General features: G+C 46.8%; 12 protein-coding genes across 12 annotated transcripts; 3 read left to right on the top strand and 9 right to left on the bottom strand.

Moving 5' to 3' along the window:
• Positions 1 to 379: 379 nt before the first annotated feature.
• Positions 380 to 3,745, bottom strand: SERLADRAFT_406686 (uncharacterized protein; the record flags this gene model as incomplete). The annotated part of the gene is made up of 10 exons (XM_007315691.1): positions 380 to 2,071; positions 2,129 to 2,365; positions 2,423 to 2,686; positions 2,721 to 2,942; positions 2,991 to 3,029; positions 3,122 to 3,184; positions 3,245 to 3,277; positions 3,330 to 3,416; positions 3,474 to 3,512; positions 3,566 to 3,745. 10 exons carry the CDS (start codon positions 3,743 to 3,745, stop codon positions 380 to 382), a joined length of 2,856 nt encoding a protein of 951 aa, XP_007315753.1.
• Positions 3,746 to 4,541: 796 nt separating this feature from the next.
• Positions 4,542 to 6,430, top strand: SERLADRAFT_461503 (uncharacterized protein; the record flags this gene model as incomplete). The annotated part of the gene is made up of 11 exons (XM_007315690.1): positions 4,542 to 4,750; positions 4,806 to 4,916; positions 4,972 to 5,073; positions 5,134 to 5,229; positions 5,280 to 5,356; positions 5,412 to 5,497; positions 5,555 to 5,639; positions 5,692 to 5,737; positions 5,793 to 5,862; positions 5,918 to 6,173; positions 6,233 to 6,430. The coding sequence occupies 11 exons, from the start codon at positions 4,660 to 4,662 to the stop codon at positions 6,320 to 6,322; spliced, it is 1,110 nt and encodes a 369-aa protein (XP_007315752.1).
• Positions 6,431 to 7,200: 770 nt separating this feature from the next.
• Positions 7,201 to 9,347, top strand: SERLADRAFT_406684 (uncharacterized protein; the record flags this gene model as incomplete). Its single annotated transcript, XM_007315689.1, has 7 exons — positions 7,201 to 7,475; positions 7,551 to 7,857; positions 7,922 to 8,023; positions 8,073 to 8,303; positions 8,501 to 8,535; positions 8,576 to 8,696; positions 8,766 to 9,347. 7 exons carry the CDS (start codon positions 7,201 to 7,203, stop codon positions 9,345 to 9,347), a joined length of 1,653 nt encoding a protein of 550 aa, XP_007315751.1.
• Positions 9,348 to 9,617: 270 nt separating this feature from the next.
• Positions 9,618 to 11,964, bottom strand: SERLADRAFT_354879 (uncharacterized protein; the record flags this gene model as incomplete). The annotated part of the gene is made up of 5 exons (XM_007315688.1): positions 9,618 to 10,078; positions 10,144 to 10,238; positions 10,327 to 11,440; positions 11,495 to 11,592; positions 11,643 to 11,964. 5 exons carry the CDS (start codon positions 11,788 to 11,790, stop codon positions 10,028 to 10,030), a joined length of 1,506 nt encoding a protein of 501 aa, XP_007315750.1.
• Positions 11,965 to 12,245: 281 nt separating this feature from the next.
• SERLADRAFT_461499 (uncharacterized protein) lies at positions 12,246 to 12,828 on the bottom strand (the record flags this gene model as incomplete). Its single annotated transcript, XM_007315687.1, has 1 exon — positions 12,246 to 12,828. One exon carries the CDS (start codon positions 12,823 to 12,825, stop codon positions 12,625 to 12,627), a length of 201 nt encoding a protein of 66 aa, XP_007315749.1.
• A 1,096-nt stretch (positions 12,829 to 13,924) lies between these two features.
• On the bottom strand, positions 13,925 to 15,199 carry SERLADRAFT_461496 (uncharacterized protein; the record flags this gene model as incomplete). Its single annotated transcript, XM_007315686.1, has 1 exon — positions 13,925 to 15,199. One exon carries the CDS (start codon positions 14,975 to 14,977, stop codon positions 14,351 to 14,353), a length of 627 nt encoding a protein of 208 aa, XP_007315748.1.
• Positions 15,200 to 15,944: 745 nt separating this feature from the next.
• SERLADRAFT_360305 (uncharacterized protein) lies at positions 15,945 to 18,737 on the top strand (the record flags this gene model as incomplete). The annotated part of the gene is made up of 5 exons (XM_007315685.1): positions 15,945 to 16,075; positions 16,125 to 16,908; positions 16,961 to 17,138; positions 17,208 to 17,336; positions 17,387 to 18,737. 4 exons carry the CDS (start codon positions 16,188 to 16,190, stop codon positions 17,961 to 17,963), a joined length of 1,605 nt encoding a protein of 534 aa, XP_007315747.1.
• A 586-nt stretch (positions 18,738 to 19,323) lies between these two features.
• Positions 19,324 to 20,494, bottom strand: SERLADRAFT_461488 (uncharacterized protein; the record flags this gene model as incomplete). Its single annotated transcript, XM_007315684.1, has 5 exons — positions 19,324 to 19,422; positions 19,474 to 19,576; positions 19,634 to 19,744; positions 19,796 to 20,051; positions 20,105 to 20,494. Coding segments are annotated over 5 exons (783 nt in total), but the record flags the coding sequence as incomplete, so codon positions are not given.
• Positions 20,495 to 20,545: 51 nt separating this feature from the next.
• Positions 20,546 to 22,199, bottom strand: SERLADRAFT_382943 (uncharacterized protein; the record flags this gene model as incomplete). The annotated part of the gene is made up of 6 exons (XM_007315683.1): positions 20,546 to 21,329; positions 21,380 to 21,561; positions 21,619 to 21,759; positions 21,808 to 21,879; positions 21,932 to 22,011; positions 22,082 to 22,199. The coding sequence occupies 5 exons, from the start codon at positions 21,952 to 21,954 to the stop codon at positions 20,812 to 20,814; spliced, it is 936 nt and encodes a 311-aa protein (XP_007315745.1).
• Positions 22,200 to 22,800: 601 nt separating this feature from the next.
• SERLADRAFT_367218 (uncharacterized protein) lies at positions 22,801 to 24,299 on the bottom strand (the record flags this gene model as incomplete). Its single annotated transcript, XM_007315682.1, has 7 exons — positions 22,801 to 22,996; positions 23,058 to 23,209; positions 23,370 to 23,489; positions 23,550 to 23,589; positions 23,653 to 23,742; positions 23,793 to 23,855; positions 23,908 to 24,299. 7 exons carry the CDS (start codon positions 24,297 to 24,299, stop codon positions 22,801 to 22,803), a joined length of 1,053 nt encoding a protein of 350 aa, XP_007315744.1.
• Positions 24,300 to 24,486: 187 nt separating this feature from the next.
• Positions 24,487 to 25,731, bottom strand: SERLADRAFT_461481 (uncharacterized protein; the record flags this gene model as incomplete). Its single annotated transcript, XM_007315681.1, has 5 exons — positions 24,487 to 24,655; positions 24,711 to 24,881; positions 24,940 to 24,996; positions 25,053 to 25,230; positions 25,285 to 25,731. 3 exons carry the CDS (start codon positions 25,589 to 25,591, stop codon positions 24,978 to 24,980), a joined length of 504 nt encoding a protein of 167 aa, XP_007315743.1.
• Positions 25,732 to 26,150: 419 nt separating this feature from the next.
• SERLADRAFT_461478 (uncharacterized protein) lies at positions 26,151 to 27,077 on the bottom strand (the record flags this gene model as incomplete). The annotated part of the gene is made up of 5 exons (XM_007315680.1): positions 26,151 to 26,385; positions 26,445 to 26,604; positions 26,655 to 26,787; positions 26,844 to 26,934; positions 26,989 to 27,077. The coding sequence occupies 4 exons, from the start codon at positions 27,035 to 27,037 to the stop codon at positions 26,500 to 26,502; spliced, it is 378 nt and encodes a 125-aa protein (XP_007315742.1).
• Between the last annotated feature and the right edge of the window lie 34 nt (positions 27,078 to 27,111).

Here is a 27,111-nt window from a genome sequence, read left to right as displayed (position 1 = left end):
ATCAAGCATCATCGATGCATCATCCCTTGCAGCCATGCTCCTTGCAACCTGTTTGTGCGTCCATAACTGAGACATGTGCCAGTGCAGCAAAGAATCCTCGCTGTTCGCTTCGATTAGTGCGATAAAGAAAGCCCTTCTGGCAAAACCTCACGTAACATTCACTCCAAACCACTCAAATATTTCAAACTCCGCGAATTGGCCCGCACAAGTTACCGATTATCTTGTCGGTCACATGATCTCTTCCCGTTGCAAGGTGTTTGTTACACCACGCAACGGAAAGCCGAGTGGGGAATTGCGTGGAGACATTTCAACATGTGGGCAAAACTATGCATACATAGGTAACGAGGTCCCGTTCAAAAGAGTCCAGACAACGCTGCCATTAATGCAGTCGGCCTAACATATCTCCCTCCTCCTTCCGGCGATTCGTCAGCCCTCCGTTGCGAGGGCCGGAGATAACACTTCTTTCATTATCAGTCGGCCTGCTCGAACCATCTTCACGCCTGGATATTTCTATAAATCCTTCCCTCGTCATACCTCCATCATATATCAGGCGACCATAATAGTCTTGCAGGCCCCCAAGAGCAGGAAGGAAAGATGTTGCCATTTCTGCATTTGCAAGAGAAGGGCGCCGAGGAAGAGAACTGATATTCCCCGCGAGAGCCGTCATATTTGTGCCTATCGCATGGTCGAAAGTAAACGATGACGAGTTTTCTCCTGTGTTACGTTCAACGGCTAATACGGAACTGGTATTCGGTGTCCAGTGCTCTGTGAACTGATGCGCAGTCCGTCCTTTTGTTGGAACTCCAGATGACCTTTGGAAATTGAGAGGGGCGTTCGTGTTGTTCATAAGCTCTTGTATCTCGCGTAGAGTCCCTTCGATCTGGTTCGAGTGCGCGGGCTGAGTCTTCCATAAATCGATTGGTATTCGCTGACTCCTGTCCGTGTGGCCATCTCTGTTCAAACCCAAAGATTTAGTACGCCATTCAGGGACTGAACCGTGTGATTCTTGCGGACTACGTCGTAACGGGATCATCGGCCTAGACTCGTCTATTGTACCACGCTGCACCTTTACTGGCGGCGTCACTGTACCAAAGGAGAAGGATGAAGCTGGGAATTGATAACCAGATGCGTCCACTTTACGATCCTCCGAGGCCGCAGCTCTTCCAATGTTAGCTTGTGAACGGTTCGCTTCAGGTTCAACGCTCGTTGTCGATTTCCTTCTCACACCTGGGACAATCGGACTTTCCATATTGGGTCCACGGTCATTGTCGCGCATGCTCATTGCTCGCGAAAAAAGCTCATTAAGGATCACAGTATCCGAACGAACCAATGATGTCTGATTGGCAGCCTCTTCCGAAGTAGACGTGATAGTAATGCGAGGATCGGAGGTGGTTGATTGGCCTCGAATGGGAGTCCTGGATTCGACTGCCCAACTAGGAATGCTCGGCTTTACTGACTGAGGTGGGGCGGGGTTCAAAGAGGCTGCAGTTCGGGGCAATTGCTTCTGAGCAGCCAGGGAATGTCCTGGAGTTACTTTGTGGTTCCGACTGACATCCGTGGGAGCTATGTCTCTTTTGACTTGCTTATTCTTAGACCCGTGCATCTCTTCCATATCCCTGGAGCTTTCCTTCCTTTTCCCATGCCTCCTATGTTTATGGTCATTCCTAGTCGAGTTTCCACCAGAGGCACTATGAAGATTCGTGGGCAGCGACGGCGTGCGAGCCACGGCTGGAGGAAGCGGCGCCGCAGCCCAATTCGGGCTATCGTCCGTATGCCTGTGGTCTGTAATGGTGGCTAACCCCAAGGCCATAGGAGTACGAGTGACCGGAGTTTTAGCACTGGATGATTGTTGTTGTCCTTTTCCTTTCGATTGTCGCGCCTGCTGCCTCTTCTCTTTGAATCGTGTGCGGCCTCCTTGGGACGAGGAACGAAATAGTTTATCTTTTTCGAGGGTTTTCTGTACCTTGACCTTGGACTCTTTAAGCCCGTCTTCCGGAACTTGTGTGTCAGCCCCAGGACGGAGGGGAAGAAAGAGGATCTCTGAGGCCAAATCTGGGAAGCGGGCCGCAAGCTGGACGATCGAATGTCACAAAACATCGACCCCGGAAGTCACATGCGAATGACTTACGTTTGTTGCTTCAGCATATGTATTTGCCGCTGGTATGTTCGTATTAGCGATGCTCGGAGGTTTCGCCTCGCTGGTATTAAACGGGCTCCTAGAAAGGGTGTCATTGCTACTACAAGTTTGATCTTTATCGATGCAGGTGATTGTGAATGAAGGAGAAGCAGGTTGTACGGAGGGTCCTTCTTTTGAGAAACCATCGATGCCAGACGGGAAGCTGGGCTCTATTGTGTCTATAGATACCTATAGGAACCGAAAAGATAAGTTTCCGATAGGCAGCCTATCCCTGTATATACGCACAATGAAATCAGAATGAGGAGGCCTTGCGGCTTCTACAACTCCTTTTGCTGGTGTTAAAGTAGTGGATGGACAGCTTGCAAAGATTTCCTGAGTTTTTGAAATATTGTGATATTGTGAAACATCTTCAGGAGTAATGGAGGAGAATTCTATGTTAAGTGTATCGGAAATATCAGAACAGTTTGCTAGAGTGAATATATGCTTTGCTTCGTATGTATATTGAGCTGATTTTTCCAAGGATGCCTGAATTAAGGGTGCTTTAATATTCTACCAACGATTGACAGGTAATGACTATGCTTACACCATGATTATGCCCGTCGTCATTCCGTAAAATTGGTGTAATGGAATCAGTGTTCTGGTCAGCCTCAAAGGGGACGTCAAGGTTAACGCGATCCAACTCAATGGACACCTCTGCCGGCCCGACGGGTAGGCTTGTGCTGGGGATCTCAAAGCTTTCGGGGATATCTATTGATGATAGTGAGGCACTGCTGGTGACCGCGAGTTCCTTTGCATCGCCAGTCACCTAAAATTAATGTTAACTAGAGATATGCTCGTATGAATCCGACCTTACCGAACTGGGAGTGCAAAAGGAATCTACGACGGTGGCAGGCTGGGGAATACAATCATTTACAGTCATAGACTAGAATACAAGAATCAGGGGTGAGAAATATGGCTGAAATCAACGCATACGCATATGGGCACCTTCGACAACGGAGCCTCAGTGAGCGCGCGCGGCTCATCACCGGACAGGTTTTCAATTTCAAGCTGACACATATGATCCGTAAGCACTTTTCTAAAATATCTACCGGAAAGAAGGTTACTTACAAGACTGGGATTGGGTAATGCAGCGGCCTTGTGCTGAGAGGGACAGTCATTTGATAGCAAACGTGCAACAAACACTACCACGTACGGATTCGACCACATAGGAGATATGGGAGTCAAGCACAAGGTTATGACCTGGAGCTGAGGCCGTGGCTTTGCATTCGTGAGTCGTGGGCTATTCAAAAGATTCGATTTTCATGCAAGCCTGAATATATGCTATTCATGGATTTACCTTGTTCAACGATAGTAGAGACGCTGTTGGGCCCAATTTCTGTCATCTCGTATTGTCAACTTCCAACAACGGAGAGCTAGTGATGAACGTACGTGTATAGCGCGTATAACCTTGGAGGTACTTGGCCTTTTTTCGACAGAAACGACGTGACCGCAATTTAAGGGCTCTTTCAACTTCTCATTCAAACCAGAGTTCCCCTCAGGTGTGGATGTGCCAATAACGTTGAGAGCGGCTGATGAGGCGGAAGGGGGTCTGCTTGGCTCGTTGCCCATTGCTTCGAGAGCGAACAAAAGAAAGGTGCAGCAAGTCACTAAAGTATCATAAACCACGCTGAGAAAGCGCAACGGGCGGGCACGACGTCGTCCACAGAATGTGGTATGTACACCCCCTTGCTCTATGCGCAGCGATGTGGTTTAGGACAAAGGGCGGTTTGAGAAACCCTCCAACACTGAAAGACATTCTACAAAGGATGCCAAACATCATTGCATATCCCTAAATTACCCTAATTATTACTTTGGAATTCAGGCATATTCTCGGTACTCACCTAGCTCAGACCAATAAGAATATCCAATTCTTGACTAGAAGAAATATAGTACCACACGAAAACTGATTATGTCTATATTGCACAGAACTTGACAGCCAAGTTTCTGGGCGATAAGCTTAGATAGAAGGTGAGCCTGTCGCAGAAGCATGTCACTTCGCGTCATATCTAAAAGACTCAAAACAATTGAGCTCACAACATACAACATGGAGATACTCGACAGACACATATGCCTCGTACAACAATATGAGCAGATATTCCCAACCCAATCGGTTGCGAATACCCCCATGATTTGGCAGACGTGTATCACACCTGATGGTTTATTAGGCCTTCTGAAGATTGGACAGGAAACTAGACTCGACTTCAGATCTTCAAATACCAAGAATGCATATGGTGTCGACAATTCTGAATACTACCAATATCGTAGTAATAGTAAAGAAAAACAAGTGAAGCGCCACAAGAGCAAGATTTAAATAGTTACCAAAAAAGGAATGTCTATTTCTATTCGCCTGACAGCGCCTTTCTCTGACAGTTGTTGGTTTCGCATCTCTCCATCTTTCTTTTGACTGACGAGGCTGAGCCCCGTCCTTTTCTTTACTTCGTCCCCCAACTATAATCTTTGCCATCCGCATTCTGTATTGTACCATGACCGACCAACCCACTTACGAACCGTCTCCCATCTTCGACGCTCTTGACTTTGACCTGGTAGTCAAAGTTCTCTCGCAAACTGCTTTCAGTACGCTCCTTTTCACAAGTAAGGCATTCAAACCTGACCATGTTTTGTTATCCAGGTCCTTTCTTTGTGTTTTTCATTCCGGTCTTCTACGTATTCAAGGGAGAAAGTTTTACGAGTGACATCGTCTTGTTCTGGTCTGTATATCTCGTTGCTATCTCTGCTTTCTGTGAGTATCTCCCTTAATGTTGCATCACTTCTCATTAACAGATTTTCTTTATCAGGGGCTTTAAAGTGGATCTCTAAGTTATATCGTAATCAAGGCAACCTGCTATTTGGAACAGCGCCTTTGGATTGGAGCGAGCAGATTATTGTGGTCACTGGAGGTAGGTTCCAATAACTTGTGTTTAAAGTGGGCATAAGTCATATCACTGCGGTAAACAAAGGGTCATCTGGTATCGGGGAATTGCTAGCAAACACTTTGGCGGTCCGTAATGTTACTGTGGTTGTTCTAGATGTCAAGCCTATCATCACAGAAAATTGTTCGCACTCATTCTTCTTTCAATCACTTTATCGCTGATGAACGACGCAGATAATGTTGCCTTTTATCAGTGTGATGTCTCGAAATGGGAGGAAGTTGAAGCGGTATCTAAAAGAATTATAGAAGAAGCAAGTGCCTGATCGTAGCATGGTCCTTTTTAATCATTTTAAATCCTTCACATAGATTGGACACCCTACGATGCTCATAAACAACGCAGGAGTGGTTCAAGGCAAACTTATTCTTGACCTCAATGAGGAAGACGTTCAACAGTAATGTGTTTCTGCTCAACCATACATTTTTCCTAACTAATATCACCAATACATCAGAACATTTGGAGTCAACACCCTGTCTCACTTCTGGACAATCAAAGCGTTCCTTCCTGAAATGATCAAACAGAAAAGAGGTCACATTGTACGTACTTCCACTATTTGTTGCCTTACACCATCGTCCAATATACTTGTAGGTCACGATGTCTTCCGTCATGGGACTGGTGGGCTCTGCTCAAATGAGTATGTTCCCTGTAGAATTTTGGTTTGCTTTGATGAATCTTACCAATCTTAACAGCCGACTACAGCGCATCAAAAGCTGCGCTCGTCTCCTTACACGAGTCACTTCGGTACGAACTTGACAAACGGTATGCAGCTTACTCGATAATATTGGTAAGGTAACCCTGACCACCATACCTATAGTTATCTCGCCCCAGGCGTTCGCACGACACTTGTCCTCCCAGGTCATGTTCACACACCACTCTTTTCGACTGTTCGACTACCGCAAAACGAATTTTTCAAGTTTTTCGCCCCATCTGTTGCGCCTGTCACCGTTGTCAAAGCTATCATCACAGCTCTCGATGAAAAGTATTCTCAGGTACTTCACCTGCCCTTCTACACACATTTCGCGCCCATCCTGCCGATGCTGCCCAGTTATTTGAGGGACTTTGCTCAATGGGTATGTACCCTACTTCTTTTCTTAAGTCAATATTACGCTGACCTATATACCAATGTTAGTTCTCAGGGGCGGATTATGCCATGCAAGGGTTTTCAAAAGTGACGGGCCGACGACCGGATGAAGGTGTACAGAATGCAGTGAAAAACTGAGTTTGGTCAGTCGATAGGTCAAGAATTAGCATGTGTATACTGTGTATCATGAGTATAGCACTGCAGGAAACCCTGAAGAGCAATAACATCTCTTTTTTGTGGTACTCACTGGATTTTGAGTAAGGATAAGGCTGGGAAATTCAGGATAACTACTGTACTTGCCGGCAGCTAACTTTTCATTATGGCTACGAGTAGACACAAAGCGTGAACATCGGCTAAGGTGCTGGCGCCCTGATCACTGACAGCTTGAAGCGTTCCATCTTTGTGAGACGGGCCAGTGTTCCTACAGCTTATATTTCGGCAGCTTTGCCCTCATCAATCAACACGTCGCGCTATTGAGCGCTAGAATTAGATTCCTGTTCACTGGCGACTCATCTTATTATGATACTAACGCCCAGAAAATGCAAAAGATTGTCCTTGTACTGTGCGTCTATGCCGCACATACCCTTTGCTATAAACTCCCGTGATATTTCGCCATATGACTGGGCGCGTTATACCGTTTCATCCATTGGAAGCACGAAGCACCTGAGAAGACGCTTGTGAGACAACTAATCAAAGCTTCACAGTTACCATGTCTCGCTGGAATCACAGCAATGTAACGTTCTTTGTGGACAAAGACCACTGGCGGTCAAAGCAATTGTGGCCACAGCATGGCCACCCTCAGTGGATGGTCGCCAATATAAGGGATGGCTGACCGTGTCTGAACCAAAGCATAATCCGTCAACCCCTTCCCCAGTCCATAGACTATCGAAATCGAAATAGCTCCTTGAAGCATTACATCAACTCTGAACTCACCGCATTCCACTCCACTATAATACTAGCGCCAACTCCATTTGTTTCAAACAGTTTCACCACTAGTGCACGCCACAATTTTGGTCATGAAAGGTGTCCAGCTCTTCCATGAGATCACGAAATTCATTTCCCTCTGGTCGACGTTCCTGTACTGCCATATGCCTATCGTGCCCTCAACCAGGCGGGATGATGTCGAACAACCGAATAAAAGGAAAGGCAAAGAGGCGTGGGAACGAAGTCGAGCCTTGCTTACTACCGAGATAGCTTCTGTCGTTTCCCAGCTGGCGGGACGACACCTAGAATGTCAAGATAACGAGCTAATAGAAGCTAAAGATGGCGACGATAACCAGGCGAGCATTGGGTTATATACTAGCTGAAAAATCTCTCTGACTTTCATTTTATATTCACAGCAGTCTCCATACGAGATTTGCTCCAGTCTCGCGCCAGATATGGAGCCCGTAGCGCCTGAGGAAGACCTGGAAGCGCGTAGCCATCAGCCAGACGTCCGCCTCGAGGAGAACCGGTCGCAGTCAGAAACACATGTTGGCCTAGAAGCTGATCACCCCAGTTTTGTACCCCACATCGAATTATCGGCATGCACCTCTGCCTCGCGTTCGGAACTTCAAGTTAAAGTGGTCGAACCTGACCATGATTCCTGCCAGCTTCAACATTCTCACTTGCACTCTTTCCCATGCACCTCCTCAGCCACCGAGCAGCTCTCTCAAATTGACCCAAATGATATGGTGAGCATTATTCCCGCATAACTCAGCATCCAGTAGCCCTCATACGTAGTATGCTTTGACACAGATTTCCACTCAGACAGCTTCTCATTTGATACTCCCTTCTGTTGCCGGTGATTTGCCGTATGCCTGTTGTACTGGCCTAGTGTGCGACTATGACAAAGAAAACGTGAGTTCTCTTCCTCAGCTTTCCCTACTTGTCTCACCTATTGGTTTAGGAAACCCTTCTTACCTTGCGACGAGAACGGCGAAATATCGTGTTGGATGCTTCTTGCCCTCACTCTGCACCGCATATAGTCATAAGCCCACCAGAACTTTCATGGGATGATTACTTTATCCCTCTTCAGAATAGGCTTGAGCCTCAGTGGCCTGATTACTTGGCTGTCCCGCCTATCCTATATGGCTTATCCACCCCTTCGCCACCTCCAAGTGGTGATTGTCCCGACAATGTAGCTTTTACCAGTTTCAGTGAACCTACCGTGGAATATAGCGAAGGGCTCCACCAAAAAAGCCCTCTTGCTGTTTTCAGCTATTCGAGGTTCTCACACCTGGTATGATTAGCTTTTAATCTAAATACGATTTCTCTGATGTACCTACCCAAAGGTGCGATCAGCGTCGACAGAGCGCCTTATTTTCCGGCATGTAGCTGACGCCATTCATAGGCATCATTACAGAGCTCTAGTGCGTTTTATTTGTTTTCACTTGTTATGTTTTAATGTAGTAACGACCTACTACAGGCTTATGTGGCAAGTCAGAAGGCGCCCGCGTTTAGAGCGCGGTACGATACCCCTTTTTTTGTGCAAAGCCTCGAAAAGCCTTTCGAATGGTCTGATCCTGCTCAGGTAAAGGCACCCATTTCATTAAGCTACCCTAAAAATACAATTTTCCTGACTCTCAATTGTTCCTCTCAGCCCCTCATTTCGTCATGTAGACATTTTCTAGGTGTAACCCTCCTAGAATCAGACCGCCCCTGCACTGTGCCTCACATCATGATCTCCGAGCCTGCACCCCAGAACCCATGGGTCGCCTGGCAAAATGCCATCAATCCTCAAGACGACACCTACCTTTCTATCTTCCCTCGATGCATCACCTTCGTGGGTACTGACGAACTACCTATTCACGACAATGACGGAGAAGCACGCGCGGCAGAATTAGCCATCGATGAGATGGATCAACTTGAAAGCGACATTCCCTCGCGGCCGGATAGTCCTGTGCCTGAAAGCCCGCCAGACGACGACGAAGTAGGATATTTTCATGTGGCTGCGGATGCGGATACCTGCGAAATGGACCCGGCGAGATGTTACATTGATCCATTTTCTCAGTGGAACCAGAAACCTACATGCTACGATCACTCAAACTCCGCACCGTATTCACAGCCCTCTTGTGATATCCGTATTACAGAATTTGATGAAGACGAAGACGACAGTCTGCCGCCATTTGACGACTGGTACACATCCGTGCTGGAGCGAGCAAAGGGTACTGCTATGTGTTGATTTTTCATCTGATATGGGTTTGTGCACCACATATATACTGTATTTTAGTGTTAATAGTCTACTGCATTATTGTATTTTTACCATATTTCTTGTGTATCTCGTTACTTTCGTCATTGTACTAGTACGAATATCAATCAATACCCAAAAAAATCAGTTATAAAACCTTGGATATAATCAGTTATTTATTTCATAGTACAACCTCTGGGTTTGGTCACAGCGTAGCATAACTTACGATGATACAAAGGCATCGATTGGGGAAGGCTTCAAAAAGTGAATAGAGTACGCATGAGTAATAAAGTCAGGGTATGGCGCGTTGCGTAATGCCGAAGAATGAAAGGAAGAATGAGGAGACCGAAAAGAATAGTAGGGTGACGAAAGCGTGAACACATGGTAGGGGAAATCAATTTAATGAGAACTAGATGATCGTACACTGGCGGCGCCGCCGTTATAATATAGAAGTAGGGGTATTGCGCGTGGGTACTGTAGCATGAAATCCAGACACATACATATATCTTCTAGATAGGAGTCTGCTAATATAATATAGACGCGATGAAAATCGATGTGTTTTACAGCCAATATTTTTGAAAGATGGGCCACAGATGCATGAGAATAAGGGACGCATAGAATGAAGGGGGGAACGCCAAGACCGAATGGGGAAAGAAGGGTCGTGTCTGGGACTTTCAGCAGGATCGCAGTAGAGCCTGTGCGCGGCTCGCATCCACCTTGTCGACCTGTAAATGAACGATTAAAATACTGCATTTGCGAGATGATCGCGTGAGGAAGACGCGTGGCTTACCAGCAGGTTAGCTGTTTTGAACGTGGAGCTATACATGTGGTTGATGCCATTTTGTTCGAGAACACGGGAGAAGCGGTTCACGAGGCCATGCTTATCTGGATGTGGCAAAGAAGGGAAGGGAAACAATGGGGAAATAAAGTTATAAAAATTTACAGCGAGGAAAGCGAGGCAGAAAGTGCTTACCTAGACCAAAACGTCGAAGATCAATTTGCAAACACTTGAGTGTACTGCTCTCAGAATCGCTTTCCTCGTCGTCCTCGGAGTCTGAGCTGGAATGAGCATCCAGAGCATCAAGTTCGCCGCCGCATATCACCATGTGCCGTTCGGCCGGAGGAAACAGTGCGGCAAGCAGTGAAACGTCTGTGGTCAGGGAGGAGCCCTCTGGTGTTCGCGTGAAGCTAAAGAAGGGCACACTCATGCGATTGCCGTTTCGAGAATGCCTCACGGTGGTATGACTTCTTGATGTTTCTGAGCGAAGAAAAGCAGGCCGCCGAGAAGCCGATGGTGAATTCAGAGAAGAGGGAGCGCCGATAGGAGAGATGAGGTGCTTTGCAGGGTGCTTGAAGGAAGAATCACATGAAGGCGCAGATTTTGCGAGATCCGGGTAAGAACGTGAAGCCGCAGAAGAAATAAGGGAAGAAGATGAGCGGTTACGCCTGGGGGAGTGCGAAAAATAGCCTTCTTCTTCGCTTGAGTCTGACGAATCTGATGAGGAAGAGGGAAAATCCACTACCCCATATAGTGGAGGGGCTGAAGTTTGGTCTCCAGTGTGAATTTTATTTTGAAGGTCTGAGGGACACCTGCCTCTACTGGAAAAAGGACCTCGAGTTAGACTTGTGGTGGGCATTTTATGCGGCAAAGGTATAAGGTCAGGGAAAGCAACCAGCTTGATAAGTTTAAGCCCCCAGGTATCGACACTGTCGTCTGAAAGACCGACACAGGCAAGGTTAGGAGATAAGATATTTACTTCGCTAGATGTCGGGGAGTGAGATTTTGTACGAGATGAGGGTCGAGGGGAAATTGGACTATGCTCAGGAGTAACTTGTGGGTTAATTAGCAGGGCAGATGCTATTGTAGAAATTGAGGCATCTGTACTGCTTCGTGTGCGAGTCAAGACGGCTCCACCGTCCGATGTAAAGTCTGGGCATAACTCGACCACAGACGAGTCGTCCATGGATGTAGGGGAAAGGAGAGGGGAGACTACTCTTGAGGTGAGTAGGTTGGGGTCAGAAGAGTAGGAATCAAAACCAGCAGATCCAAGCAGTATCATGACCTCGGTCAATCGTGACTCTTTCACCTAAATTATGATAAATATGTGCAGCGGTATGAGAGTAAACGGGGGTTGACGCACGAATATAAAATCACTCATGTATGAGGATTGGTAGAGAATGGATATTCCAGCCGCTGCAAGAGGTGCAGATAGCTCGTGGACACGAGCCCCCGAGTTGTCTGGGTATGTGAGTGAGCAGTAGAAACGATGCACGTGATGTCACGCATACCAAGCTGGTCAGAGTGCGAGTCGATCTGGAGGACCTTCCACTTCTCGTATGACATCTCGACTGGCTCATAGGAGCCGAGTCTGCGAGTTGAGCGGGAGTGCTGCTTGTGACGGTCTTTCCTTGCGATATTGTCAAAGTCAGCCAACATGTGGTGCTCTGCGAAGAGACTGAGCTCTATTTCGTTGCATGTTATATTGAGAAATGTGGGATTTGGCTGCAGGATCTGGCTGAGGATAGGGTGGGTGAGGTTGTGTATGCGGGGGCGGGGGATGTGCACGAGGGAGAGGGACACGGGGAGGAGGGATATTGTGACCTGAGTTGCATTTTCAGCCATGAAGAGAGAAATGAAAGAAGGAGTCAAAGAGAAAGCCAGAATATGCGAGTCTGATTTTGCTTCGCCATTCCGAGTTTTCCTCTCGACTCGATGCAGACATACAAAATTGACCGAGTCTCGGCCCGAGTCCCCGCTCCATCACATGACCCCTCCCAAAGCGGTAAATGAATCTTCTTCTGCGTCAGATTTATCCACTCATACCGTTCCTTAACTTCGGCTCTGATCACAATCCCCTCTTATTCCCTCTCTCGAGGGCACGGACATACCGCGACCAATGTCTCTTGTATCTGCATCCTGTAGTCACATCCTCCAGCTTACTTGCATTCTCCCACTCATCCACTGCTTTACGTCTCAGTCCACTTATCTTTACGTCTCTCAAAAAGAGTGCCCTCGCAACCTATAGTGTCTTCTCCATCTCTCAAATACAAAAAAAAAAGCACCTGTGACACCCGTATCAGCCACTTGAGCCAGGGTTCAACTGTCAGCCTGCCACCGCCAGTCATCATTCACCATCCTATATCTAGTAACATTTTTCTTGGATCGTACGTAGTCGTACTAGTGTTCTTGCTCCTGTGCCCCTCGTTCTCCTATAATATCACAACTAAAACGCCCACACAGTGCCCACACTCAGCGTTTCTTGTCCGACCTTTATTTAGCTACGTACCTGTGGCAGCATGATCGTCTTCGGTATTTTTCACGACATCCATATTGCATGCTATCGAGATCACGGATAGCCTTACTCCGCGAGCTCCTATTGCAACCAACCTTTCTCGCCCTTTTCTCATCCGGTAATACGTTAATCCGCTGTAAACGTTCGTCAATCCTACTGCCACCAACATCAAACGACATCCTGCCTCATCATTGCTGTATCATACTCAAGGCGCCATCTTCCAAGGCCTCTGCGGGCTTTGCTCAATTAGCCGACTCCGATATCATCCGTATTGTGATAGGTACGTTTCTTTTCAAGCTTTGATGAACTCGCTCCCGATTTCACGGCAAATACCAAGATTAATTCCTTAGGGTTAGGGTCTGTTGTGACTATATCAAATCACGAGCACACTTTTATCGTATCGCGGCAACAGATACCCAGCATGTTGGCTCGGCATAATCGAAGGCCTTCTTGGCCTTCACGTAACTGGGCCTTGTTCTCTTGCACAGAACGGAAACGACCTTGCCATGTTCTTTTGCTTACATTTCAGATGGCGGGGTCGTGCACCTCCAATCTTGATCTTCCTACCCTGTGACCTATGCACTCTGGGGATAGATTCCTGCAAACAGAAGTGACAGCCGTCGCGGTCAACGAAGATGTTACAAAATAGATAGGCTTCTGATCGTGATTCATCTGATACCGAATATTTTGTTGTTTCCGCTTGAATCTATATTCGAATAGAAAGTGAGGAGCCTCAAAGTTCATGCAAAGTATGTCCCATGACTGCCCCATGACCTTCGCAGTCCTCTCATGAGATTTCCTCTTCAGTCAAAGACGTCGTTCTTAGAACCGTAGATCATACGACAGAAATGGTTAGGCTAGGATTTCTCAGTGAGAGAGTGTGCAAAAGCACAGTACCACGGATATACACCTGGTGCGTACGACAGCATATGACTTCTGCATCATCCTATATCCCAGGACTTGACTTCCTTTGTGGCTGCTGACCGCGAACAACGGTGTGTCAGTTATCTGTTTTGGCTGAGGCCTCCGGCGCCCTTGGCTACAAACATCTCTCCGCGTTTGGTCCATTTACGCCGAGAAGACGCTATCTATACTTGTTATTTGGTCACCGATTTCCACATGAGAACGCCAAACAAAACCTTCCCTTAGAGATATTTACGGTGCAGTTTTCCCGCTGCCTCATTTACATCAACATGGAATCATGTTAACCCCATGTAGTCTTTCATCAATTCGTATCTCTGTCACGCCGGTGTAAATCAGGCTGGCAAGTTGAAATCGAGAAAGCATTTGTGTATATTAGCAATCATGGTGGACATTGAGTGACACATACTCTAGTTGATATAAGTTTAGTAAACTGCGCGCTATGACCGAGCTCCTTGACCGTTGAGGTCTTCAGACCCCTCTTGATATGTGTAAGAAAGTACATATAGCTTCACTGTGGACCCGGTGTTTAGTAATAACATCTTGTGGTAGCCTGGATATGGATACACCAGTTTGGCAGAATGGAAAACAATAAAGATAGGAGAAACAAGAATGTCCCACGAGAGAAAGACAAAAACTGACAACAAAACGCAAAATACGCGCACACTTTGAAGACTGTCACTGTGATTTACAACGTGCGTCCGAGTGCGATGAGGAGCTATAGCGACCATGATAGAAAGTCTTTTCCGCGGACGAGACATAGCAATACATCACCCAGCTCCATCACCCAGACGGAAGGGACTCCTGAAAGCCGTTTCTGGAGTCATTTCGTATGCGGCGAGGACGTGAAGAGGCCTTCGCATTCTTCCTAGGAGGCGAAACCTTCACTGGATAAGGATGTGAACGTAAACGGGGCGGAGTGTGAACAGATAAGAGAGATCGCCGACGTAGAAAGTAGCGCGGAGAAGGAGGATCAGGTGATATCATATCTGCGTTACGACGTGCTCTCGTCCGCTTTGAGCTGACGGGATGAAGATCTGGTGATGCGGGAGTGGGCGAGTCGGTGGAAGAATCAGGGGCTTCGCGAGAAGATAGAAATGAAGGATCACTGTTTACTGTGTGCGATGGGGGAACGATGGGTGTGATGGGAGACGTATCGCCTTGTGAAAACTCTGGAGAAAGGCCTAATTGCGAATACGTCACTGCCTCCGGGACAGGTTCCTGGGAAGACGAAGCAGGAATCGAACTGGTGTCTCGTATGCCCCAATGTAAAGAACCATTTGGGGTGACGTGTGGGGTATCGACATAGGGCTCAGAGTCTTGTGATTCTGCGTGGAAGGTATGCGCGAACGGATTTATGCTGCGCTTCTGTATAATCGACGTCGGAGTGCGTGGCACTGCAGTGACCATCCTGCTGGGACCAGGCCGTTCGCTATTGTATTGACTGAGATCTGCATACCCGAGAGTACGACAAGGAAGGGCCCGAGGCTTCTCAATTAGCTCTGTGGATTTTCTTCTAATAAATCTGAGTTTCTTGGTTTCGTGGTCACTCTCACCGCGATTGGGTGAACGGAGTACAGCTACATGTCCAACAGCAACGATAGACGAGGACTGATTATCCCCGTAAACCTCGTCGTATATATTTCTTGCACGCTTTAAAGGTCTAGGACCTGGCTGTATCTGACGTGGAACACGAGGTATAGGTGCTATAGGTGGCAATGTACTTTCGTACGCAAAATCCCGAACTTTGACGCCGTACTGAGCTAACATTTCAGGGGTGGGTTGAGAGGCTGGTATGTGTTTAACGATTATATTGGGAGCACCGGAGCTTGAGCTTGATGGATCATAAATTGATGGCTTGATGCAAGACACAACGGATGCTTGAGGATTTGTTGGATTATTTATCATACATATGCCTTGACTTACATTCACAGTCTGAGGGTTCTCTAGAACTTCATCTGATGCCACGAATGGGGCATGTTCAACATCATCATTGATCATGGTGGGTTCCATCTTGTTTGTCGACACTGCCTCTGTCCCTGCTTCTCCCTGTCCTTCTATCCCCGCAATCATCGATTTGTGTGCACCTCTTTCATTTGAAGATTCTTCATGCATCCAGACAGAGTTGAGCTTGAGACCAAAAGGGTGGATAGATGAGATGTTTCGAATGTATATAACTACAGCAAATAGTTCAGCCCAGTAATGGTTGCGTGAAGGTCGTGGTCGTGGTGGCAGAGCAGGTCCAAAGCTTGTGGCTGAAGTCACGAGCCAAGTAATCGTTTAAACTCCGACAATATTCACGTGACAAGCCGCGCGTCGCGTCACGATCGGCAACTCAGTTGCTCCCAGTTCTTTCCATCCAGTTTGCTTATAGGCTGAATGGGCTCTGCTTGCAGCTGGGCACCCGTATAATAAGCAAGGTATTGGATACTTTCTCTTTGACTGGGAAGGCTTATACTGCACCTCGATTTCAAGCTGTTAAGGTTGAGTCATTTGAACTTTTTTCGGGTAAATCTTTATTTTCATGGACGAGAATTTGACAAACTTCTCATCGCAGACCGACGGTTCAGTAACCGTAGCATAAATCTGGTATAGCGTTGCAGGAGTACCAAGGCCCGGGATGCTCAGGCGGGCTTGGAAGCCTATTGCTGCTACGACCGTACTAATCGGTACCCCGAGCTACCTCTATTATACGTTCAAGAACAGACAGCAAACTTTCGACCTCGCCGTTAGGGTTCGTGGTGCGGACGGAAAAGCTATGTTGTCAACCCGTACCTTCTCTCTTCTCAGCAAGGGTGCCGTAGACGAACGCTTGAAGGAGCATGCCACCTCGGAGAGCAGTCCCAGACCTGGAGGCATAGTCTGGAAACACACCACAGCAGCACTAGCGGCGAATGATCCTTACGAAGATGCTCATTCAAACACAATAATCGCCAGAGATGCGTCCGACCCATCTGCGCCTGGTGATTTACTTTTCTTTGCAGTTATGGATGGTCATGGAGGCCCGCACACTTCTCGCCTCTTATCAAAAACTCTCATCAATGCTGTTGTCCTCGAGCTTTCCTCGTTTATCAAGGGCCCAGGGTCTGGTTCAGGCCTCGTGAAAAATGTGAAATCACTTTTTCAATCTCCTCGTGCTGATCCTATCGCTGTTGCTGCGGACCCAGTAGCCATTTCTACCGTGATTCAAGGCGCATTTACGAAGCTAGATCAAGAGCTTCTCAATGCTCCTTTGACGCTACTGGCTGCAAACCTTGATGATGCTGCTATCAAGAAGAACATGCTCCCTGACCTCAGCCAACATCCTATGGCTTTAGCGACGATGCTTCCAGCAATCTCGGGTATATGCGTTTCCTTCTCATGCTTTTCATAAATCTCATTCATACCCTACAGGGAGCTGCGCTTTACTGGCTGTGATTGATACTGCACATCGCAATTTGTATGTGGCATGTGCGGGAGACAGCCGAGCTGTAGCTGGTGTCTGGGAAGAGACTCCCGATGGCAAAGGAACTTGGCGCGTGGAGACACTAAGCGAGGACCAAACAGGACGAAATCCCAACGAACTCAAGAGGTTTGTTCCGACAACACAATTCAAAAGCCTTTATTTCTAAATTTAGCATGCTAACCCTTTTGATGCTAGAATACAATCTGAACATCCTGCTAATGAGGCAATGGATGTTATCCGTGCAGGCCGCGTATTAGGAGGGCTGGAGCCTTCGAGGGCCTTCGGAGATGCTCGGTACAAATGGTCTCGTGATGTTCAAGAAGTGTACGTTTCCGTATTGTTCGCGGTGCTGTTATCTCAATGTTTCAATGCAGGCTCAGCCAAGCTTTCCTTGTTGGTAATAAACAACCGCTTCGACCCCCTCCACAGACTTTCAAAACCCCTCCATATGTCACAGCAACGCCAGTCGTTACCCACCGCAAATTATCTTTACCACCCCTCGATAATGCGCTCACATCCAAGTCATCATCTGCAGTTCGATTTATTGTTCTAGCAACAGATGGGCTTTGGGACCAGCTTAGCTCCGAAGAAGTAGTGGCTCTCGTTGGAGGACATTTTGCAGGATTGAAAGGAGACATCCCAAAATCTTCCCTGTCAAAACTCGTTTCGACTACGGTTGGTGCACCAACAGTAGAAGGGAAAGATAAAGACCGCAGCAAGAAAGAGGACGGTTCTTGGGCCTTTGTTGACGACAACATCAGTTCTCACCTCATCCGCAATGCGTTTGGTGGAGGCGATGTACCTTCTCTAAGAAGATTGCTCAGCATACCTGCTCCTGTAGCCAGAAGTTACAGAGACGACACCACCGTCACAGTGATATGGTGGGAGGATGGTCGCGAAGAAGAAGCCAAGGCAACTGCATTTTCTTCAGAAGTCAAGGCCAAACTCTAGACTACACATTTGTTACTTGCAGGTGCCAGAGTCCCTTATGTTACAAGTGTTTTGCAATTATAGTTAATTAACAAGGAAAAGTGCAGTGATCAAGAACCAAAGGACAATTTATATAATCATTTTCCTTCTCTTGCCATATTGTATTGGTTTATGGCCATGGCTATGACGAGGCTCTGACCAATGCAGGTTGTTACTGTTCTTCAAGCGATTGTATGGATTGAGTGCCCCGCCCCCAAAGGAAGATTTTCTAGAGGCATTGCGATGTCCTAGTGACGCACGTTTGGGAGAAGGGGTGTGTATAGATTTACGGACAGGGGAACTTAATGATGCATTGTTGTCGTCATTACCATCAGGCGATTTGCGTTTCTTCTCGTTAATAGTCGATGAGGAGTAAAAGCTACTGGTAGGAATGGAAGAGGGAGGGGGTGACGATGTAGGTGGCGACTCCGTAGCAAAGCCATCGGTCTTTGACGTAGATGTAACCTCGGCACTCTCCTCCTTTGAAGTCTCTGATTTGTCTTCGTCGTATTGTGTCAAACTCGACAGGGCAGTGTTTGCTTTCTGGGAGGTAGCTTCAATCTTCTTCTGTACGAGCTCCGCTTGAGGATCACGGGCTACAGGTTTTGGTAGTTTCTTCTCTTCGCCGTCAGACATGAGGGAGGGAAGTAGAGGGCCGATAAACGGTCGAGATGCTTTTACTCCTACATCTTCATCATCTGCCTCCTCGTCGCTATCAATGACTTTTCGCTTCCTCATGTTAGCTACGATACCAACTTTCGGTGTTGGTAGCGGACGGGTGATCGCGGCTTCCAAAGACTGGCCTTTATCGCGGATGTAGAACAACATGTACGCATTCTTCATGCCAACGGGTGAATTCCTTTGAGACGAAACCATGCCATCATTCATCTCGTACCACTGACCATTCCCTCCTTTGACATGAGCGTAGTAGTGGCCCGAGTTTGGCCCACCACCAGCATGGCATATAACGCCATAGAGTGAATACGATGGTCCAAACTGACCCTCACTCATTATGGGTTGTAGGCCTAAGCGGTCGTCGTACTTGACATAGTGGCCGATTTTCCGACCCAGTGGTGAAAATCGCTTCAAATGGACCGTGAGAACCACTGGGGCATCATGGACTGTGAATCGTTTTTCGGCTATGACGGCTTTTTTGCACCTGACAAAGAAGGTGAATATCTGACCTCACCCATTAAGGCAATTCAGCTGTACTTACTTTTCGCATTTGTATTTGTCGCTTCCCTTGAGATAGTCGACGGCAACAAACTTTCGGAGAGCTTCTTTTATGCTGGCCACACCATATATGTCAAGGCTTAGGTCAAGTATACTGTCGAAAGTGTCGCTGTTATGCTGACATTCGCGACAGGTGACACGTGAGCGTAGGTGTCCACCGAATATTCGGTGAACCCAAGTCGTCTCTGCTACTTTGGGATCAAGTTTTCTGTCAAGTGGTCAACGCACAGAAGATGAATCTTCTTTGTCCTATACTTACGGTGGATAGCCTGCTAGGCATGATTTTTGGAGGGCGTCTATAGCATAACGAAGAAACTCGTGAGAATCCTCTTGCCTTCCTCTCTTCATGTGCTTGGCAATAGCTTTTGCCGTCACTGTCAGTCTCCTTATCACTTAGATATCAGATGAAGAATACGCACTCTGAAGTTTCGTAGTTATTGGATAGGGCACGAAAGCGCGCTTTGTTGCATGGGCCTCCACCGCCACTTGTCTTAAGTTACACGACATGCAAAATCCAGTTTTTACTCGACCTATGCCATATATTCGTTAGCTTTAGAACATGAGATCATGAATCGACTCACATGGATCGGCTTTTGAGTGCGCACTGATGATATGAAGAAGAGGGGGAGTGTGCAAGAGACATTGTAAAGCACTGTTCAGAAAACAGGTGTTGCCAGTGTTGTGGAGACCACTGCCAACAGAGCAACCTGAAGGCCATGACAAATCCAAAACACCGTTATAGAGTTGAGGTTGTTTTTTCTGACCAGAGGAGGGTGTTACAGGTGATTTTTGAGATTTTACCATAGTGGAGGTAGAGGCTTTTCCATTTTCACGAGGCTACACGATCTCAGCTTACTTGACAAAGACAGGTATCCATGGGATTTGCTTACAAGGTTTTTTGTAGTGGCCTTGGGAGTGGCATTGATAGCTTCATATTTTCCTTCTGCTATAGCGAGGGTGCCCGATGATGATCCCTCTACAAACTCGATTGGGGGTGGAAGAAGGCTATTGAAAGCTTCCAAGTCTCTAACAGGTCGATATTGTGTGGAATCTTCTGGAGGCTGCTGAGAAAAGGGTGATGTGGGGTAAAGTGGCGAAGCCAACATTATCTTCTGCGGCAAAAAAACGCGTTTGGACCGCAGAAAACAGCCTCTGACCAGTGCAGAATCACAAGAGCGAAACGGAGAGCGAAGACGGGACAAGGGGGCAAAGAACAGAGGAATAGACGCTTGAAAACGCAGCCTTGAGAATTTGTTGTATGTAAACGTAGATGATGGAGCGGAAACCAGGGTGCTATTTGCCGCTGTTGGTCTCCGTGCTCTCACGTGCTCAATTGAAAATCGTGTGCTATATACACTGTAGTACGGTACAAAAATTATACAGTCAGATTATTACGGGTATACATATGAAAGGACTATTGTGTATCTATAATACACGGCATTAAAGAGAGAAAGAAAATCACCAACGCTACAGGGATAAATGATATTTAATTTATGTCAAACTTTAGTGTTTGGCAAGGAGAAAGAAAGTTAGTCTAAAGTCTCTGTCCAGAAAGGTATAATCATGCGGTAGAAAGTCCACGGCGTATGTATACATCTTAAGCATCAGATGACGGAGAGGAATAATTGACGTCATTCGGCCAAGAAAACCATCGCTGTGGTGTGTAGGCGAAGTGTTCGGGACTTGGTCCTCCACACACTTGTGTAGAAAGAGGGCTATACGTCGACGCCGTCGATTGCAGATAAGGAGAGGGGTATACAGAAGGAGGGCGTGAAGGGAGGTCAGACATTTTATTAGGAGGGGTGTAAGGAGTATCAGGGCTATTGCGTGTTCCCGTGAAACTCATAGGTAATGAATGTGGTGACGACATTGTTGATGACGGCTGAGGCGAGGAAGAAGAAGAAGAAGAACCAGACGAGGATGGGGACGACGACGGAGAGGATGAGAGAGATGGGCTGGGGCTATATGTGCTCATACATTGTTCGGTACCAAAAGCATGGGTTCCCTGAGGGATAGTTGGGGTGGCCGACAGAAATGCAAAATCTTGAACAGGACCGCCTCCAGGGCGAATAGACGGAGTGACAACTCGATGCATCATGGGACCATCGGTCCGGGCTGACAAGGCGATGTTAGAGACAAGTCTCACAAGTTGTACCTTGACTTACTGATATTGTATGTCTCTGGAGAATGTTGATACGGAACCGTGCCATGAGGGCGTGATGATCGGGCCTCAACTTCATGGTGAAGAGATGGCTTCGAGGGACCTATCCCATCCATAGCATCTACAATGGCTGGATCGATTCCATGCTTCTTTAAATGCGCTGTGAACGCAGAGCGACGTTTAATCCTGCATCGACACAGCCGTTAAAGCGGAACATCGCCGACAATGGAGGGGGAAACGTACTTGGTAGCGCATCTAGGATGTATGCACTGATATGCTCCTTCGCTTCGGTGTGTCTCTTTGCGATGTCGAGTGCAAGACGATGGATCACCAAAAGCTTTCCGACATGTGCCTATGCCACAGACATACGGTTTTTCTTTCGTGCTGTCCGAGCATGAGTAAGATCCTGCAGCAGAAACAAGCGATACTCACTGCACATTCCAGTGTGTCTTGAGACCAGAACGCTGAGAGAAACCTTTACCACATGTTTCGCATACATGGGGTCTGAGTTTGTTGTTAGCTATGATACATTCTCTGAAGGAAGCAAAATATTTACCTGTAGCCGGTATGTAAACTCATATGACGCGTTAGATCACCTCTGCGGACAAAGGTTTTCTCGCAATGGTAGCAAGGGTTCTGGGAATCATGAAAACGGAACACAGTGAACACCATCGATCCACGCCATATGGCATCAGAGATAACGCACCATTGATAAAAGGATAATTAAATGAGAAACCAGTTCCAAAAAATTAATGAAGGTAAAATGACGTTGTCCCGCAACGTCGAGGGTAATAGGATAGAAAGAATTAAGTGGGGGGTGGTATAAGAAGTGGACTCTCTGCATGGATTCGATGTTGCATTTTAAAGGACGCTAGCCACTCCGGCAAATGCTTCAGAACGAAGATCCAACGACGAAATTCCTTTCAGGGATTTGTCGCAAAAGAAGTGCCTTTGTTAATATGTCGGTTAGTAATTCGGCGGCCCGACGCAGGAGTGATCTTTAAGGTTAGATCTCCAACAAAGTCGGTAGACAAACCAAGAGTGCACTGACAAAAGACAAAGCCATGCGAAGTAACAAAAAGGAAGGCATCAGCACTGCACAGCTGAGGGATAGAACAATAATCCAAGGAACTCAGAATGCTGGACTGTCATTCCTTTCTCTACGTCAGCGGCTATATGTCTCACCTCGGTCGACGACAAAGGAAAGGCGGAGCGGCGTGCATGGATCGTGGGAAACAAATACCGCAGTGGTCCACAGGACAGACTTTAGAGTTGACATCGTTGACACGTTGACGGTAGGAACAGATAGCTTGTTAAAGGTATCGTATTATAACTGCGAGGTTAGACTGAAGGGAAGTGCCGTTAACAATGTGTGTTAATATATGCATAGAAGATTATATGGGAAGATATAAGCAAGATCTGTGCCTAGTTCCCGAGGCCAGGACCATAGATAATCTTGGACACTCTCTCCTGCATCCACGGTGCAATCACCAGAAGATCTTGCCAGGAGAATGAGGCATATTGATTTCGACCAGCACCGGTCACTATATCCATTTCTTGGAGAGGAGGCCCATCCGCTATGGTCTCCCTAGTATGAGATCCAATAATCTGTGTAGTTAACCTGAAAACATCTCATAATCAGTCCACTGGACAGGAAAATACCATGTGGCTCGAAAGCTGACATGAGACCACCAACCCACTGCATGCCTTCTTCTTCCAAAGCACCAGAGCCCATCCACCTTTTATCGCTTCCGCCGGGTGTGTAGAACGGATAATCACGGTAAGAATGCGACGGTAACGGATATGTAAGTCGGTCATAGCCTGCTTGAGATGTCTGATTAACTTCACAGGATATTAATATCGAGACTCGAATCAGGAAAATACGACCAACCAGGAAAATATAACCTGTCAGGTAACGTATTAGGAGGTTGAGTGTTATTGTCGGATTCTACAGAGTCATTCCCATCGCTGCTACCTGTGAGAATGTTGTCGACCGCTTCAATGCCAGGAGGGTGCAGAAAAGCCCGAGCGTTTGCATTGACCGTGAATTGCGTCTTCGGTCGATTAAGAACGCCAAGGGCGATGATGCGTACATCTGGAAATTCGACGACCAGCTAAAGATTAGAGTTTAGCTTTAAGGATTTTAAGCATTAGTGAGTGAGTCTGCGACATACCCTCACTCTAGTTTCAAGGTGGGCCAGGTTACTCTGAAGCCTACAAATGTCATATGGTTCGATCCATCAACTCGGTACTTATATGGTTAGCTTGAAAACGCACTTCATTTCGTTAAAAATCACGAGGGGATTGAAGCTTCGCGACGATCCTTCAAGTTCATTCGCAGACCCGTTTCTATTGAGAACAACATACCTAGGTACCAGACTTAGTAAGCCTGCAGCACAACAATTATAGCAACTAACTTCGTCCATGATTCATCTGTGGTACAAGATGTATGACTTCGATGCCAAACTCGATGAAGTACTCTGAGTACGCGAATAAGACACTATCGCATGGGTTAACTCATTCAGAGCTCACTTAAGGAAAGCTTCCCTCCAAGAACTATCCTTCTTCCACTTCGTCCAGCCAGGCAAGAACCTTCTGCGAAAACATTCCTCCCATTCAACTGCTCGTAGATTTGGCAGTGTCGCATCGAAAAGCAAAAAGCTCGGTGTAGCGAGACTCAAGACTTCGATCCAGTTCTGTCGAGGAACGATGGTGCGGACGCTCAGGTGCTTCAGGCAGTTCTCATAATCGAGATTGTAGAGATTTCGAATTATAGGGCGCCTCCATGGGTTGAGAGATGAGTCTGATGCAATGAAACGCAACCTGCGAGAAAGATAGGAGACCTCGATGAGAGATGCAAGGTCCAGTTCACTCAGGATTTCAGCAATGAGCTCGACAGGTAAAGACTCAAAGGTCGTGGTCATGGTGAAAGCAAGGGTGCGACTTTTCTTTTCCATGTTCACTGGACGGAGTCAAGCCTGTCCGAGTCAATGGGGCTCGGTAAGCAAACCTCCCACCATAGGCAATTTCCTAAAATGGATATCAGTATAACCTTTTGTTTTCTCGACTTATGCATTTGTGAGGTAACACCATACGTCCTTGTTGAAAAGTACAGGCGCAGTGGAGGGAAATTGAATGAGATAATACTACCAAACTACGCATTTTCTGATTTGGGCAAAGAAGGATGAACTTACCAGTGATCTGCGTTAACACCGGTACGTGCGATTAATATTGCATGTCACCCGTATCTCTCTGCAAATCAATGATGGAAGGGATCGTTCTGAAGACGTATCCTTTAGCATGCAGAAAATAACCAGATCAAATATAGTCGTAACCAGACGTGCATTTCAACAAGAAAGGAAATAACAGCATGAAGACAACGGTGTCAAAATAATACAATGCTCCCAGAGCAAAGCCCAGTGACTTAGTCAGATCCACCGCGCCCAATAACCTTGTATACTTCAAGAAAACAGTGTAAACCCAAACAGAAAGTGCGAAGAAACAAGCTAGACTACGTGAGTATGGGAAGATTAACCACAAAAAGCGCAAGTTGAAGATACTTACAATGCCCAAAATGTGTAAAATCATAATATAGCGCCAATTTAAAATATGACATTCGACCTGGAAAGGGGAAAGCTGTTTAGTCTATGGACCACACTTTTATACAATTAACTCACTGTAGTTCTCCAATTATATTACCCGGGGGATTATACAGGCAGACGTGTAGCAAAGCATTGCCGTACGATGAAGGAAATATGTCTCCACATTGGGCCATCGCACAACCAAGCTGCGTAGTAGACTGCCATACAACTTGCGTGAAATCAGAAAACGATGGGCTCAGTGGATTAAAGGAGGCTACCATAAACGAGGTTATTGATAAAGCGATAAAATGATACGCTAGAGACATACACTGGTCCTGAGTGAACATCTCCATCGCGTTGATGATAGAGAAAAATCCAGTGCCAGCTGCGATGTTTTCACCGTAAGGTCCCAGTTCGCTATTAATATGCTTGAACTGACAACTGCTAGCCCATTGTTGCGCCTTGGAAGCCAAATCAGTCGACCAGGTTAGCTGCGACGCGTTGTACCCGGCTCGGTAAACGTTATGAGCGTACAGATACAGTAGAGTCGAGTCGGTATCGATATCGTAGGCCGATGCAGCATTCGTCGTCGAAAGGAGGCCCAACACAGCAGAAACCAAGAGAAACCAGAACATCTTGAGAGTATAGACAAATGAATGTAGTACAAAAGAACGAAAGATATGCGAGCAGAAGCTGCACGGACTGAAGCCTTGAAACCTGATGGAAAACTCGAGGAAACCAAATGACAGGAATAAGTGCAGATCGCCTTGCGGCCAAAAGCTTGTGCCCGTTTTGTATCCTAATAGGACAGCATCTACGGCGATGGGAATTTGATAGCTTCCCAGAAAAGCACGCGGTACATGGTGCCTTGGGACAAGATATCTCCCGGGTGAAACAGTTTTTACCCATACGAAAACAGCGAAGAGCACAGCGCATTGCGGCGGTTGACGGAATCGAGCAGTTCATCAGCAAACAGTGCACTTGATTCGTAGAAAGTATCAAATATGATTGAGGATATGGTTATTTGGAAGTTGGATTCTATAAGTGAACTTGGGAAAGATAAATGGGAGTTGCCAGTGCCTGATGACGGGCACGATCATAACAGAACTGTCAAAGGCCTGGCCGTGGTGGTGATTACGTTGACTCAAGTTTCGCGTGGCTTGAAGTTGTTCCTAGAGGGCAGACTTGGAAAAGTTTTAGACAAGGTGCAAATGTATGTATATATTTTAAAAGTGCTAAGTTCAGACAGCCTACGCATGCTGTTGATACACTACTTTGTTACCTGGCGCTTTGAACCCTTTATGAAGATGCATGATCACGCAGGCGAGCATACCGAAGGGGGCGATGAACCTGAGGAAACGCACGCTAGGGGTTTACAAAGAATCGCAAGTGAGCAAGGAGCTATATCTCTATAACCGTACAAATAGCGCTACAAGACAAACAGTTAGAGGCTGCGGGGATAAACATCGCCAGGAGGACAGGACTCACTATTACAAGGTATGGGATACAGACAAGGTGAGTAGCCATGATAAGGCGATCTTTGTTATGCTTTTTGGATGGGTCGAATGTTGTAATCTTGTTTGAACGTTTCAAAGTCCTGCTCCTTTGCTTTGTATTGTTCGGATAGATTTGAGATAACTTTTCTGATCTGGAGAAAACGTCAGCGATCAATCCACTAGGCACTGTCACATAACATACCCCATCGCGGTTAGTTTGTAGCGCAGGCACGACATCCTTCACTGTACGCTCAACAAGCACACCTCCGATGAGGCGGAAACATTTCCGATCTGGATCTTCAGCAAGTGCCTCGTTCAGTGTCGACAGCACCAACCTGTGTGAAGAAAATATCTAAGCATGTAATGTAGATCAAAGGCGAGAAATACCTACCCATGTTCTTCTGCCTCCTGTTCGAGCTCTCCTACTTTGCCCGCTAGAGTCTGGAGGTCACTTTGCATGCGCGAGTAGTTTGTTTGGATCTCTGGCTAGTCAGCCCAAGTGAAAACACGACCGCCGTCTACATTTTGGCACATACCCTGATCTGAAAGAGGCTGTACTTTTGTCTTTGCCTTTGAGGTCGACATGCTTCGTTTAATCACCGTTCGTATATCGAGGTTTACTGGTGGAGTGAATTTGAGAATGCCGTGGTGTGATTGGT

Source organism: Serpula lacrymans, assembly GCF_000218685.1.
Source record: "Serpula lacrymans var. lacrymans S7.9 unplaced genomic scaffold SERLAscaffold_4, whole genome shotgun sequence".
NCBI lineage: Eukaryota > Fungi > Basidiomycota > Agaricomycetes > Boletales > Serpulaceae > Serpula > Serpula lacrymans.
This window is presented reverse-complemented; position numbering and strand designations above follow the sequence as displayed.